Source organism: Anthonomus grandis, chromosome 12, assembly GCF_022605725.1.
Source record: "Anthonomus grandis grandis chromosome 12, icAntGran1.3, whole genome shotgun sequence".
Classification (NCBI taxonomy): domain Eukaryota; kingdom Metazoa; phylum Arthropoda; class Insecta; order Coleoptera; family Curculionidae; genus Anthonomus; species Anthonomus grandis.
The window spans coordinates 27,272,179-27,285,471 of NC_065557.1; the positions used below are offsets into that span (position 1 = coordinate 27,272,179).

The window sequence follows — 13,293 nt, forward strand, 5'->3', positions numbered from 1 at the left end:
GTCTCAAAATCAGGAGAAGAAAATGTTTGATCATGTTTCGAATTAAGCCAGTTATTAAAAATACATTTTAATAAATGAACTGTGTCAAGAACAGAAAATAAGGGTCTTGCTAGATGAATAGGATGTGGGTAAACTATGCTGAGTTCATTAAAGCATAAAAAATTACTCATTGCCTTATTATTTACTGCATTATTATCACTAACTGTACAAAATAAAATGAAAATGTAATTCACACACTTTAGAGTATTTACTAGGCACTAAATCGTTTCGCGAAATTACTCGTAACCATTTGTTTTGCAAATCACTCTCCTTTGGAAAACTAAACAGGAGCTTTAGGTCCGGTTTTAGAGTAATTTCCCCGACATCCAGGTGCACAACACTTACACGGCATATTCAGATTAGTTTATTAAAGATTTTAATGTGTAAAAATTAAGAAATGTGAACGGAACCGGCAGTAAGCGCGGGAAGATAAACAACCTGTCGTCGACTGTCACGCGTCTATCGGCTACTATGTGATTCAATTAGTTACATAAGATGACGTCACGCCAAATTATTGTAAGCGCTCTGGCATTTCTAAACGGAGTATTGAATCAGGGCCAAAAATCAACATAAAAATCTATACAATTTTTTTTTGTTTCTACGTTAAAAATATATATTGTTAAAAAGTTCGTATTATGAGCAACCGTTTTCGAGTTATTTGGATTTAAAAAAAAATACGACGCATCTGATTTTATTAAAGAAAATTAAACAAAATGTATAACTATATATTTATATCACAAAAAGTATTTAAATTTTCAATAAAATTATTGTTCTTAAATTATGCTCAACAAAACGTTTTTCTCTGTGGTGAATAGCTTGGGTTAATCTGTGAATAGATTCGGGAGGATTTATTAGAGTTTGTGCTGCATTTCTTATCTAATCCAGTAATGCTTCTCTTGTATTTACTTTAGTGGAATATACCAGTGATTTAGACTACCCCTAAAGGCAATAATCCAAAGGATTATATTATTATATGGACCATCCCGACCAATCCATCGTATAGGTTTGGAAAATTTTGGATTTAAAAATCTATTACCTTTAAACCGTAGTATGCAGGGGCGTTAAAATTCTGCAAATAAATATTTCGTCTTGCATTAAGGAGGAAATTTTCTAATAATTTTCCCATGTGATTTTCAAGAAAGTCTAAATATTTTATAGTATATATAGTTTATAATAAATATTTTTCTACTGTAAGGCCACTGTCGATTATAAATGAACCAATTAAATGACCATTTAACATTCCATACCACACATTAATGCTAAATTTATGTTGAAAATTATGTTCTACCGTAACGTAACGGTTTTCATAAAACCACCGGTGTTCATTATGAATATTATATATACCGTTAACTATGCATCATCTTCATTCGATTTTTATTAATCCAATTACAGAGTTGCTTTCTCAACTTAAAATCATCCTCCTGCAAACTCATTGTAAATGAAAAGAGTATACACATTTGATGGGAAGATTTCTCCGAATAGACGATTGCGTAACTTAATAAGTATCTGCAATCCATCTAGTGCTTATGCTTGGATAATTTTCGACGGCACTGAGAATAGCCTCGTCTAATTTAACGGCAGGTCCCGCTTCTCTTTCAGATACAATTTCCAAACTTTGAAATATCTTAGACGCTCCAGCAGAAGCGAAAACTTTTCCTGTATTTCGGAAACGAAGGTCTTGCGGACCCATACTTATATATAGACTTTTATGTTTATTTTTGAGTCCTGTACACGTACCTGAAATACTTATATTTCCTTATGAATCACCATGTATACTGGGATTGTTACCATAAATAGGTTTTCGAAGCCACGTTTTGTTTTTCGATGTTTCTTTTGTTTCAACGATATAATTTAAATTTATTATTTTTTGTAGGTCAAAAAACGTGCATGTTGCGCCTGTTGCCCGGAGCATAGTGGTAATCCAACCACAAGTAAGCCAGCAACGTCCCGAAATATCAACCACGGCGGCAGGCGTAGAAAACGGTAAGAATTTTCCAAACCATATATGTATATGTATAGGTACGCAAAGGGTTTGTTTGCGTTTACAAGCCTAATTTCAATAAAATATATGTACAGTCATTCTTCTGCCTGACGTTAGTAGGGCATATTAACTTATAATTTCGTTATTTTTTTTTACAATTTCCTATTAAGAATAAGAGATATATGCAAATTCAAAATTCAGTAATAGTTTATTTTGAAAATAACCATCAACCGCCCAAGAAATACAATTCACATAAATTATTAACTTTTTGCATTTATATTTTTTTTTAAGAAAAATATAAAAGGGCTTATGTTGGGTAAGTATAGTTCTATACCAGGGTTTTGAACTTTTTATTCTATTTAGATTGAATTTTGTGAATTTCTCATTATCATAATAATTGTTACTAATTAGGATTGTTTATACCATGTCTCTGTCTTGGCTGCCCTTCGCCGAGTTCAATAAAATGTTATTATTATTATTGCCGTTATTATTATTATTATTTATATTATTATTATTATTATTATTATTATTATATTTTTGTTACAGTTAATGATTTTCCGCTTATTAGCCTTTAACATATCCTGTTACAAGTTTTGCATTTTTTGTTTCGCAGTAATTAATTAAAAAATCGCAACAGCTATATTTATGTTAGAGTTAAGTGAGAATTTTAATTAATTTTCATGATTTTTATTAAAATTACACCTATCCTGTAAGTAAGAAAAGCGTATCATCTAATGACAACTAAATTGATCTAGTTCTGAGTATAGTTACTTACGGCAGCTTCATAGAGGATACTAGTTTCTATTTTTAACATATCAAAATAGATGAGCCATATAAATACCACAAACATCACGTCAATGCACTTAAACGTAAATTAATAGAGAAGAGAGGGAGATGTATAAAAGGCGCAAAAGAAAATTGGTGATTCCTTTTCAAGGAAGTCAACTAAACTGCCATTCAGTCTGATTCTTATTGATTCAACACTGTTCCATGGCTTACTTATTGAACTGAGAGCAAATCTAGAGCACCATATGTCATTTAATAATCTAATCAAAGATTTTCATTTCCATTTTTTTAATATGATTTATAATAACTTAATAGATAATTATAGTAAATTTCGCCTTCTTAAATTGATTTTTTTTGTAAAACGTATATGGTTCATGGAAACTTTATCTTAGAGCCTGAGGAAGCACTATAGAGTTATTAGATTTTTTTCCATCTTTTGATAAGAGCAATAAGATTGCACTTTAATAATTTAATGTTATTACTTTGGTCACTATAAACTATAATTTTTGCAAAATCTATTAGTTTTACGGCGAAGTCTCGGTCAACCGTTTTAAGTTCATTAGAAAAGAAATACCATATTTCCACGAGCCGTAGATGAGTACCGTAAATCACACTAGTGTGCAAAGAGCCGATTTCAAACGTGTTGCACACTCTACTTTTTCTATGACTGCGTATCACAAAAGAATAATTAACATTCTTTGTAAAAGTATTTAAATTTCCAAGAATAATATTTAGTGACAATAACAGGTGAGCAACATTTTTATTTTCTACATTTTTAAAATAACAATAAAATTTTATGATTTATTAAGGTTATAATTAATGATAACATTGAGATAGTTTTTAAAATTAACTATCGGAATATCCCTTATATTTTCATAATTTTCTGTAATATTTAGAGAATATTCGGACGAATATGATTGGGTCGCTGGGTCATTCCTATGCAGCCTGGGCCAAGGCTGCAAAGGGATTTTCGAGGAAATGTTGGACGACGATGGTTCCACAAACTCTCTTTTTATTGGACACTTGCATTTTGTTTTCAATGGACATTTTTAGCTTGTTACATGCAGTTTCGTAACGTTCTCGAGATATTTTAGATAATAGGCTCGCAGCATGCTGCAAATATATCGCTTATTTGCAGCATGCTGCGACAATTCGGAATAATCAGTGGATTCAATTGTGTGCTCCATCAGTTAAAGATTAAGGAAAAAAATAGGGCAAATCTCATATTTAAGTTAAATTACTTTTTAAACAATATGACACTGATAAATATGTTAAGCCAGAGATAATGTTGTTGTCTCTGGTTTACGCGGCGACAACCTTAGATACCAATTATTATCAGGAATTTCACCTTTAAGGTAAACGTGCGCAAAGACTGCGCACTACAAAATTTAGGCACGGCGTGTGAAAAACGTTACTTTTACGTTAAATTTGGTGAGCGTTTTTTTAACGTTTGACATAGCAGTCGTAGAAAAATATTATTAAAATCGTCTTTTACTTGGCCGATAAATAAAAACCAATTTATGCCACCCGGGTTTTATAGATATATGGATAATATAACCTTCTAGTGATTAATATATGTTATTATTTTAAAATTTTAACTAGTATTAAATGTGATTTAAAATATTGTTTATATTTTGCTAGGTCCCGCACCAAATTGGAGCGACATCGAAAAGAACGTCAGCTTCGTGTCAGTAGCGGAGACCATGGCGGAGAGCCACGCGGACGCGAGAATAGGGACCTCTCTGGTAGCAGATTCGTTACCGGACAGATTCTCGCTTTCCGACGAGAACTTATTGACAGGTACCACTATTTTTCCTCTTTTTAAATAACCTTGCATGATACTATAAATTACTTCTACAATCAAGCGCAAAAACTTATCCTAAATAAAATCGTTTTGAGCTAAGAGCAGAATGCTAACGAACCACAAACGATGCTAGCCTCCATTGGTGCAATAATTAGAAAATTAAGTACAAAAATCTCTCATTTCTTGTAACTAAATCGAATACACCAAATGGGCGTTCAGATATTCAAATCCCGACGAAAATTACGCGGCTTATGACGAGTCGGGTTAGGTGATTTTTTTCACTTTTTGATAACGACATACGAAGAACGTTAGACAGCTAGAATTTTTTTAATAAAATAAATGTTCTACGTAGACGGTATAGTGTAGGCTTAACATTGGCAGTGGCGAACAGTGAGCAATTTTTCGGAGGACATCTTGTAAATTCTTTATCCTAACTGAATTAAGAAAAAAGAAGAAAACACGGGGTATTTAATACTAAAAGTGCGACACCACACATACTTTCATACATTTTATAAGTAATAATAATGCAAGCCCCAACTTTATACAGTGCATCCGTAAATTAGCGGATGAATTCAATAAAAAATAAACAGTTTCTGAAAAAAATTCCCGAACCCGTCGATTTTAATATTGGGTTTAGGGTTTTTCTACGTGGAAATTAAACATACAGGGTGACTCAAAAAAGATATAACGTCATTAATATGTTTTTTACACGGAAACCACCATTTTTTAATGCATTATCAGAAAGAACGCATTTTTTTACAAAGGATATAGTACAAATGAATAGGGGTGAACGAAAATGATGATAAAATGTAAAATTAAAGAAATAATCTATTAATAATAATCTACCTGAATTAAATGTTCGAATTGAGCATCGTTAACAACCAGACAATAACCAGCGATTTAAAAATTCTTTTTGAACGTTGTCAATGACATCTGGAGTAATATTTTTAATTTCCTGGCGTATTTGTTATTTTTAAACTCGCTGGTTTAGTGACATACACTTTACTTTTTAAGTATCCCTATAAAAAGTAATCGAGGGGAGTTAAATCTGGCGATCTAGGTGGCTATTCAATGAACGATTTGGAAAAACCCCATCTAGATAATTACGAACGAGTAAAGTATAGTGTGGCGGGGCTTAATCTTGCTAAAAAAAAAGATCACGTTGGTGCATGTCGGGTTCTTCCAAATCCGGGTACAAAGTTATCAAAGCGGGAATAAGATCATTTTGAAGAAAATTCAAATACCTCTCACCAGTGAGAATGTCGTCAAAAAAGTAAGGTCCTAAAACTCTTGCTTCCACTATACCGCACCACACATTCACTTTTTGAGGGTGTTGTGTATGATATTCTTTGAACCAATGAGGCTTTTCGGTTATTTAGTATCGACAATTCAGTCTGTTCACATGTCCATTTCGAGTAAACGTTGCTTCGTCAGAAAATATCCGTTGTACAAAATTACTGTTAGCATTACATAATTGCTGCATTTGCTCACAAAATTCATTTTGGCGAGCCGTGCCTGTGATTGTGGCTTTGGAATTATCTTGGACCGTTAACAGAACATTAAGCTCATCTTCAGTTATTGAACCCCGACCAGCTTTTTGAGTATCCCGAACATGCCCGAGTTCACGAAACTTTGCTTCAACTCTGCTTACCATGCTTTGGCTAATAGGTGACCGATCAGGATGAGTTGCATTAAACAACTAAACCACCTCCTTTTGAGTACGCGACATATCTTCGAAACCAATCATGCACAAGATTTCGATTCTTTTACATTCATTCAGTTCATTTTCTCTTATTTTATACAATAACAGTAGGTAATAAAGTGTCGTTGCTAATAAAACGCAGGATGACACTGCTTTCGCCTCAAAAAGAATAAACACCACTTGCAAATGTAAAAATACTTCACTATATAATAGTTGCACCAAAATACATTCACTTTTTGACATTGATAACAACAACGACAACAACAACCAAAATACCAACATTTAATTTAGATATTATTAGTAATTTTATATTTTATCATCATTTTTCGTTCAAAATTGCTTATGTAACCACTATTCATTTGTACCATATCCTTTGTAAAGAAATGTTCTTTCTGATTCTGTATTAAAAAACAGTGGTTACGATTTTTAAAAAACGTATTGATGACGTCATATCTTTTTTTGAGTCACCCTGAAAAAAACCCTAAACCTAATATTGAAATCGACGGGTTCGGGCATTTTTTTTAGAGACGGTCCATTTCATTTTTATTGAATTTATCCGCTACCTTACGGATGCACTGTATATTTAAGTACATAAAACAGATGTCTTATTCTTTCCCATTAATTCCTACATATTTTTGCGAAAATAACGATTCGCTTTTTACCATACTCTGTCTGATGTTTAGTTTTTGGACGTATATTGGAGCGGTCTTATACTTAGTTCCTCAATAAAACACGTAAAAATAATTTTGGTATTAGTAAGATTGTTTATGTAACTTAACAAGAAATTTCACATTGATCCATTGCTCAACACTGAAAAAAACACATTCTTTTCTAATTTCTATCGAAAAAATGCTACTACATAAGCGGTCATAAAAACGAGTTTTCATACTGGAATAGTATGTTTTTTCACCTATCCAGTCCTGCATAAGTTTCGCCCTCTACCAATCTAGGACGCATTTTGCCAGTGCAGTTTCGTTATCTATTAGCCAGATGTCCGATATGCAAATTCGCCGAAAATCCTGCCGTGAGGTATATTTCAAAGTACTATTTAAGTTCTTATACAGGGTGTTACAAAATTTGGTGCAAATATTTTAAGAGGGTTTTGTTGGAGTGAAAATAAGACTTTTTTTCCCTATAAACATATGTTCTAAAATGCACCTCCTCAGAGCTACAGCACGCGCAAATTGCTTGAATAAAATCGTTTATTTAGAACCGTTACTACATTTATATGTCTAATGTCTTGAAAATTTGTTGCAAGTCCCTATTTTTTGAGTACTGTTCTCATTTCGCGTCCGAAAATTAGTGTAAAGCAAATTTTAGGAGAGGATTCAGGCGAGCTTACGCTTCTGACGGCCTGTATCTTATGTTTGCAATAAGAAATTTAAAATTCTAGCGACATTATCTCGATAGCCAGGAAAAAGTCTTAAGTTTGTGTCCCTTGCATTTTTTTGATAAAATTAACCGTTTTCGAGAAAACCGCTGGTAAACGAAAGGGGACCATTATCAAACCCGATTAAACTATTAAATTAGAAAAAACGAAGTATGCCGTGACTGCTTTAATTTTTGTCAAATCTTAAAAATTTATTTTGTAATTTGAATTATCGCAAAAAAAATGATCATAAGGAATTATTTCTATTCGCAATATTAATATAATGTATAATTTTTACCCCATTAGGTAAAGGTTAGGGCCGTAATAGGTATTTTTTTAATGATTCGTGTTATTGTTTTTTAATTCGAAAAATGTTAAATTTGAAGTAAAAGAATGTTAAATTATATACCTACTCTATTAGGGTAGCTATTTTTATACAGGGTGATTCATTAAGAATGGGCAATCTCTGGAGATACTAGAAGATCTGGAGATACTACACACCAAAATATGGCGATTGGCCTTAACATCTCTTATACAAATGTTGCAGGTTTACGAGATACAGGGTATTTAAAGTTGGAATTTTAATTTGAAATTTCATAATAATTTTGTAATTTTAAGTAGTATAGTCTTTAAAATTGGCGACTTTATCTATTTTGATATAAAAATTACGAATTTTGTGGTGAATTTAGCATTCTTTATTCAGTGCGTTACTTACGCCCTGTTACTTAGCTAAATTACAACATATCTTTTTTTTTGCCTATCAATTATAGCTAAACCGACTAGAAAATCTAAAAGGCAGTTCAATTTGGATTAAAAAAGTTCTATTATTTATTTCATGTGACTCTATCAGTTTTTAAGTTATTTGCATTTTAAACATTCAGCGTAAAAAATCCTAAGCCACTGTTATTACATTGACTTTTTTCCAAGTAGGCTTGTGTCAGCACTTATGAGTTTTTCATGTAAAGAAATTATATGACAATTTTACTGTTACTAAGTAAGAGTATATTATTTGTAGTAAAAATTCTAAAATAAGAAAATGCCACGTCATAATGAATATTCCAACAGTGAAATGCGTGATAGTCGTTTTAGCCATAACTCATTAGGCAAAAAAGATATGTTGTAATTTATCTAAGTAACAGGGTGTAACTAACGCCCTGTATAAATAATGCTAAATTCACCACAAAGTTCGTAATTTTCATGTCAAAACACATAAAGTCGCCAATTTTCAAGACTGCTTAACATCACAAAATTATTAAGAAATTTCAAATGAAAATTGCAACTTTAAATACTCTGTATGTGGTAAACCTGCAACATTTGTATAAGACATGTTAAGCTCAATCGCCATATTTTGGCGTGTATCACCCTGTATAATAGGAAAAAACCAAAAATAAAATCCTCATAGCGAAAAATGCAGATTTAAAAGTTTTCCTTTAAATTGGATACACATTTAAAGATAAATTGTCTCCTAAATTTTCTTTTAGATCAAATGAAGAATGGATCTAGCAAATCCGTCAGTCAGTTTTTGGAGGCCAGCTTCGAAAGCGATTATACCTGTTCGAATTCAGACAACTGCGCGAATCTGGACGGTGTCTTCACGAAGAGCTGCGAGGAAACTGGACATTTGGCGAATAATAGAATGCTTGATCCAGATGCGATGATTGAATCGCTTGACAGGTTTTTATTTTTATTAATTTCAGTATGTCTTCATATAATATAGCAGATTTTTTGTTTACGTCATGTTTTTAGTTTAATCGAATTGAGAGTTTTTGATCGAATTTCAAAGAGCTATTTTCTACAAACCAGCTTAAAGTTTTTTTTTGTAAATGTTAGATGACATTTTACATTTACAAAAAAAAAATACAATATTATTAATATGATTTATGCCAGTAGTATATATTTTAAATATAATGTACTGTCTAACAAAATAAAAGCATCACTTTACTTAAACATTATTTACAAAAATATACATGTCTCGGAGGTAATTAATAATATTATTATAATTGCCGCTCCATTTACAACGATTCCTTTGTGAGGTTTTTAAATCCGGATATATTTCTTTATAGATTTTAATAATATTAATCAATATTCAAATTATGTTTTAAATTGCTTCAGTATAAATGAGCCAAGAATTAAATAAACTACATAATATGTTTTTTTTTTACGTTAGTATTTCAAAAGTAAAACTTATCCAATATTAACTAAATTTTTTTTTCTCTGCAGGTTTACTGCTGAATTGGTAAGCCAGGCAAGCCATTTAAAACAAGAAAAAAGTTCCCAAATAGATAAACAAGATAAATCGAATACCGACGAAAATACATGGAATGATGATACATCTCCTAATGAACTAACCTTTCCTACAATGTCAGGAAGCCTACCGAATGTGATTACTTTTGATAGCGAACATGATGAAAGTAGCAAAATTGATGCTGTTGATGGTGTAGTAGATGTTAATCAATGCGAAGGAGTTAGCAATGACTTTTCATCTATGAATACGACAACCATGACGGCAAGCACTTTGATTGCTATTGAAGCTAACAAAATAGTTACGGTAAGTTCCTAGAGTAGCAATGAATTTTCACTTATAACTTAAAATTTAAGTAAAACTACACCAAATTCTCCTAAAATTACAACTTTATAAAAATTGTCAAATTTATGCAATTGCAATCTTAATTTTAGTCCGTGGCGAGTATAATCATACACGCTTTTGCATTTTAAGCTCACTTAATAAAGCTAAACAATGAGGGTATTTAATGGAAAATTGTAATCAACAAAAGATCAGAAAAATGTAAGACTTCACTGACATAAAACTAGGTACTTAGCTGATTTTAAGCCGATATAGGGCGTTGTTATGTAACCAAATAGTTGCCAGTCCTCTTGTAGTAAGTTCCAGCCACTACAGGTGTATGATGTGTATGTCCAAATCAATTGTAAAATGGGGGAAGCAGCTGATGCAGCAAGACAACGGTATTTACTCCTGTTTGCAGGGTAAACAGGGGTTTATCCTTATTTAGCCTGTAAACAGGAGTTATACAAAAAGAAAACTAAAACTATGGATTAAAAAAAGATTCTCTAAAAAGAATAATTTTTTCTTAAAATTAGATTTTACCTTTACCAAAAAAAAGTATCACTAAGAGCATGTGACGCAGTAGGGCTTCTTAAATAAACCCCTGGAGGTTGTTATAAAATTTGCTTTCGGGCTAAATTATGTCTAAGTAAACAAGATCACGACTATACCTAAATTTCAAATGTAATTGAATCGCTTTTATTCCCTAAATAAAATAAAATTTTCACAAATTCTTAAGACACGTGCAGTTACAATAACAACCTTACAAAGAATGGAGTGAATGGAAAAACCAAAATCCCAACGAAAACCCGCAGGAAAACAAGTAGACAAAATCTTATTAGAATTACTCACAAATGGGAAAATAAACTAAATATATGTGGAAACTATAATCAGACCTCAAGAAATAAAAAATAAAAGACAGGGTAAACAAAATATATACAAGAGTATTCACTTAAGCAGAACGCTGCTTTTTTGTATGTTTTTCTATTCTGTTCAACAATTTCTAATGAATTTAAGCATAATTAGAGAGAAAGTGAGAAAAATATTTAATTAGGTTACAAAGATCCAGTTGGAAAAAAATTTAAAGTGTAAATAGTTGATAATTAAGAGTTTAATAACTATATAAATTAAATTAATAATTTTAGTAATTAAACTAGTATACATTATAAACGATACCAGACCATAATACTTCAAGTCCAGAAACTTAAAAAGCATCAATAAATATGTGACACGCGCTGTGTCGGCAAATTATCCGGATGTATATGTGATATTTTACTTAGCTCTTATTATTTCCAACAAAATCAACTTTCTGAAATTTCTATCGATTAATATGCCATTTAACAAAAACGCCACTGCTGCAAAATATCAAAATAATATGGTTAATGGTGTTTCTTGAAGACATGCAAATATTTACGAAAAAAATCTATGAATGTCTGTCCTAAACGTTTTCTAAAACTTTAGATATTTGGTTCATATGTTCTATCATAGATATATTGTCATCTACGTCAAGCATTGAAAAATGAATTGGACAAAAGACAAAGACTGGCGTACATGATGAAAAAATGTTAAAAAGTTATGGTGTGTAGGATAAGAAAAAAAAACTGTTTAATTGTTAAGGTCTCTTTACCATACTAAAAAATTAGACTTCATGATGAAAACCAAGGAAAGTTATCCATGTTCTCGAGATATAGATTATCGGTAACTTTAAGAAATACAGAAAATTGTGTCGTAAGTAGTCGCTCGGAGAGTTAGTTAAAAGTTATAAAACTTGCTCAAAAGTTGATGATTTAGTGTACTGCAACAATAAATGAATCTGATATTAATAAAGAACTTTAAAAAATTAAGAAAAGGTGTCTGGCCTCTGTACAATAAACATGGTTTCATATATCACAACGCAAATAATCAATACCAGAACATTAAAAGCAGCTGAACTTCTTTTTAATTGTCAGTTTTTAGTAGCATTATGATTTTTTTTAACTTCATCTCGATAAGAACTTTTTACTATAATAACTATCGACATAAAATTTAATCTCTACATGATGTAAGTAATATGCGCTTTTGGTGAATTTTTAAACATTCACATTTAAAACATTCTCAGTATAACTTTTTATTATTGTAAAAAAAATTAAAGTAAAGAAATATTAAGTTGGGTTTGAAGTCCTCAGATGTACTGTTTTTATTGTTATAAGGCAAAAAACCACCTTTACCATTATAACAGAGGCCCAATATCTTTTTTCAACTGAAAGATTGAGTTTTTTAGAAGTAATATCGAATTTTATAAATATTTTCGGTATTAATAAAATATTGCAGAAAGTTGATATCAGTCTAGCTGATGTGATAAACAACTAACGAGTGCTGATTAAAGTGGTGATGCACGAACGGTGTTCGAAGTTTATAAAAAGAAAGTGTTGAGCTGAAGGAAAATAAAGTTACAGGCTAACGAATCACGAGATGGGGAAATTTTAGTTATCAGGTAGTACTAATTTTCGGGTGAGAATTTTTAATGTCATTCTTGATAATGACGATTTTGAATTAGAAAAAGATGCCCAACATATAAAAAGATTAATAATTAATATAGAAAGACAAAAAATTTTTAGTAAAGATTCGAGGAAAACTTGTAATTCAGATCTTCAGTTCATATTCGAAGATGAAATGACTGTACAAAAAAAGTACTGAACAAAACTTGAAATATAACTTGCCATCGTACCTCTTGAAACTCTTGCGGACAAATTAGTTAACTGAGTTCCCAAATTTGGAAATGGTACATGGTATATTCAATATATTAGCGTGAACCAATTGTAGCGCAGAACGTTTTGGACATGTCAAATGTTTAAAAAAAAAATTAAAAACTATTTATGTTTAACTATCCCTGAAAATCATTTGAGTAGTTTGACCCTCCTATGCAATGAGTAGTGCTATGCAGATTGTGTGAACTTAATACCATAGTTTTTGCACTATGAAAAGTCAGACGTGTTTACATTTGAACTTAATCCTGATTGAGCAGCAGTTATCTCATTCTTTATATATTTTTACTTTATCTTTTATCTAT

General features: G+C 31.3%; 1 protein-coding gene across 3 annotated transcripts in view; it reads left to right on the top strand.

Annotated features, from left to right (window-relative positions):
• Positions 1 to 13,293, top strand: part of LOC126743308 (adenomatous polyposis coli protein-like) — a 178,148-nt gene that overhangs the window by 129,537 nt on the left and 35,318 nt on the right. For all 3 annotated transcript variants that reach the window (XM_050450337.1, XM_050450338.1, XM_050450339.1), the window contains 4 exons: positions 1,913 to 2,022; positions 4,448 to 4,606; positions 9,163 to 9,355; positions 9,902 to 10,229. In XM_050450337.1, coding sequence (XP_050306294.1) covers positions 1,913 to 2,022; positions 4,448 to 4,606; positions 9,163 to 9,355; positions 9,902 to 10,229 — 790 coding nt within the window. The remainder of the gene's footprint in view (positions 1 to 1,912; positions 2,023 to 4,447; positions 4,607 to 9,162; positions 9,356 to 9,901; positions 10,230 to 13,293) is intronic.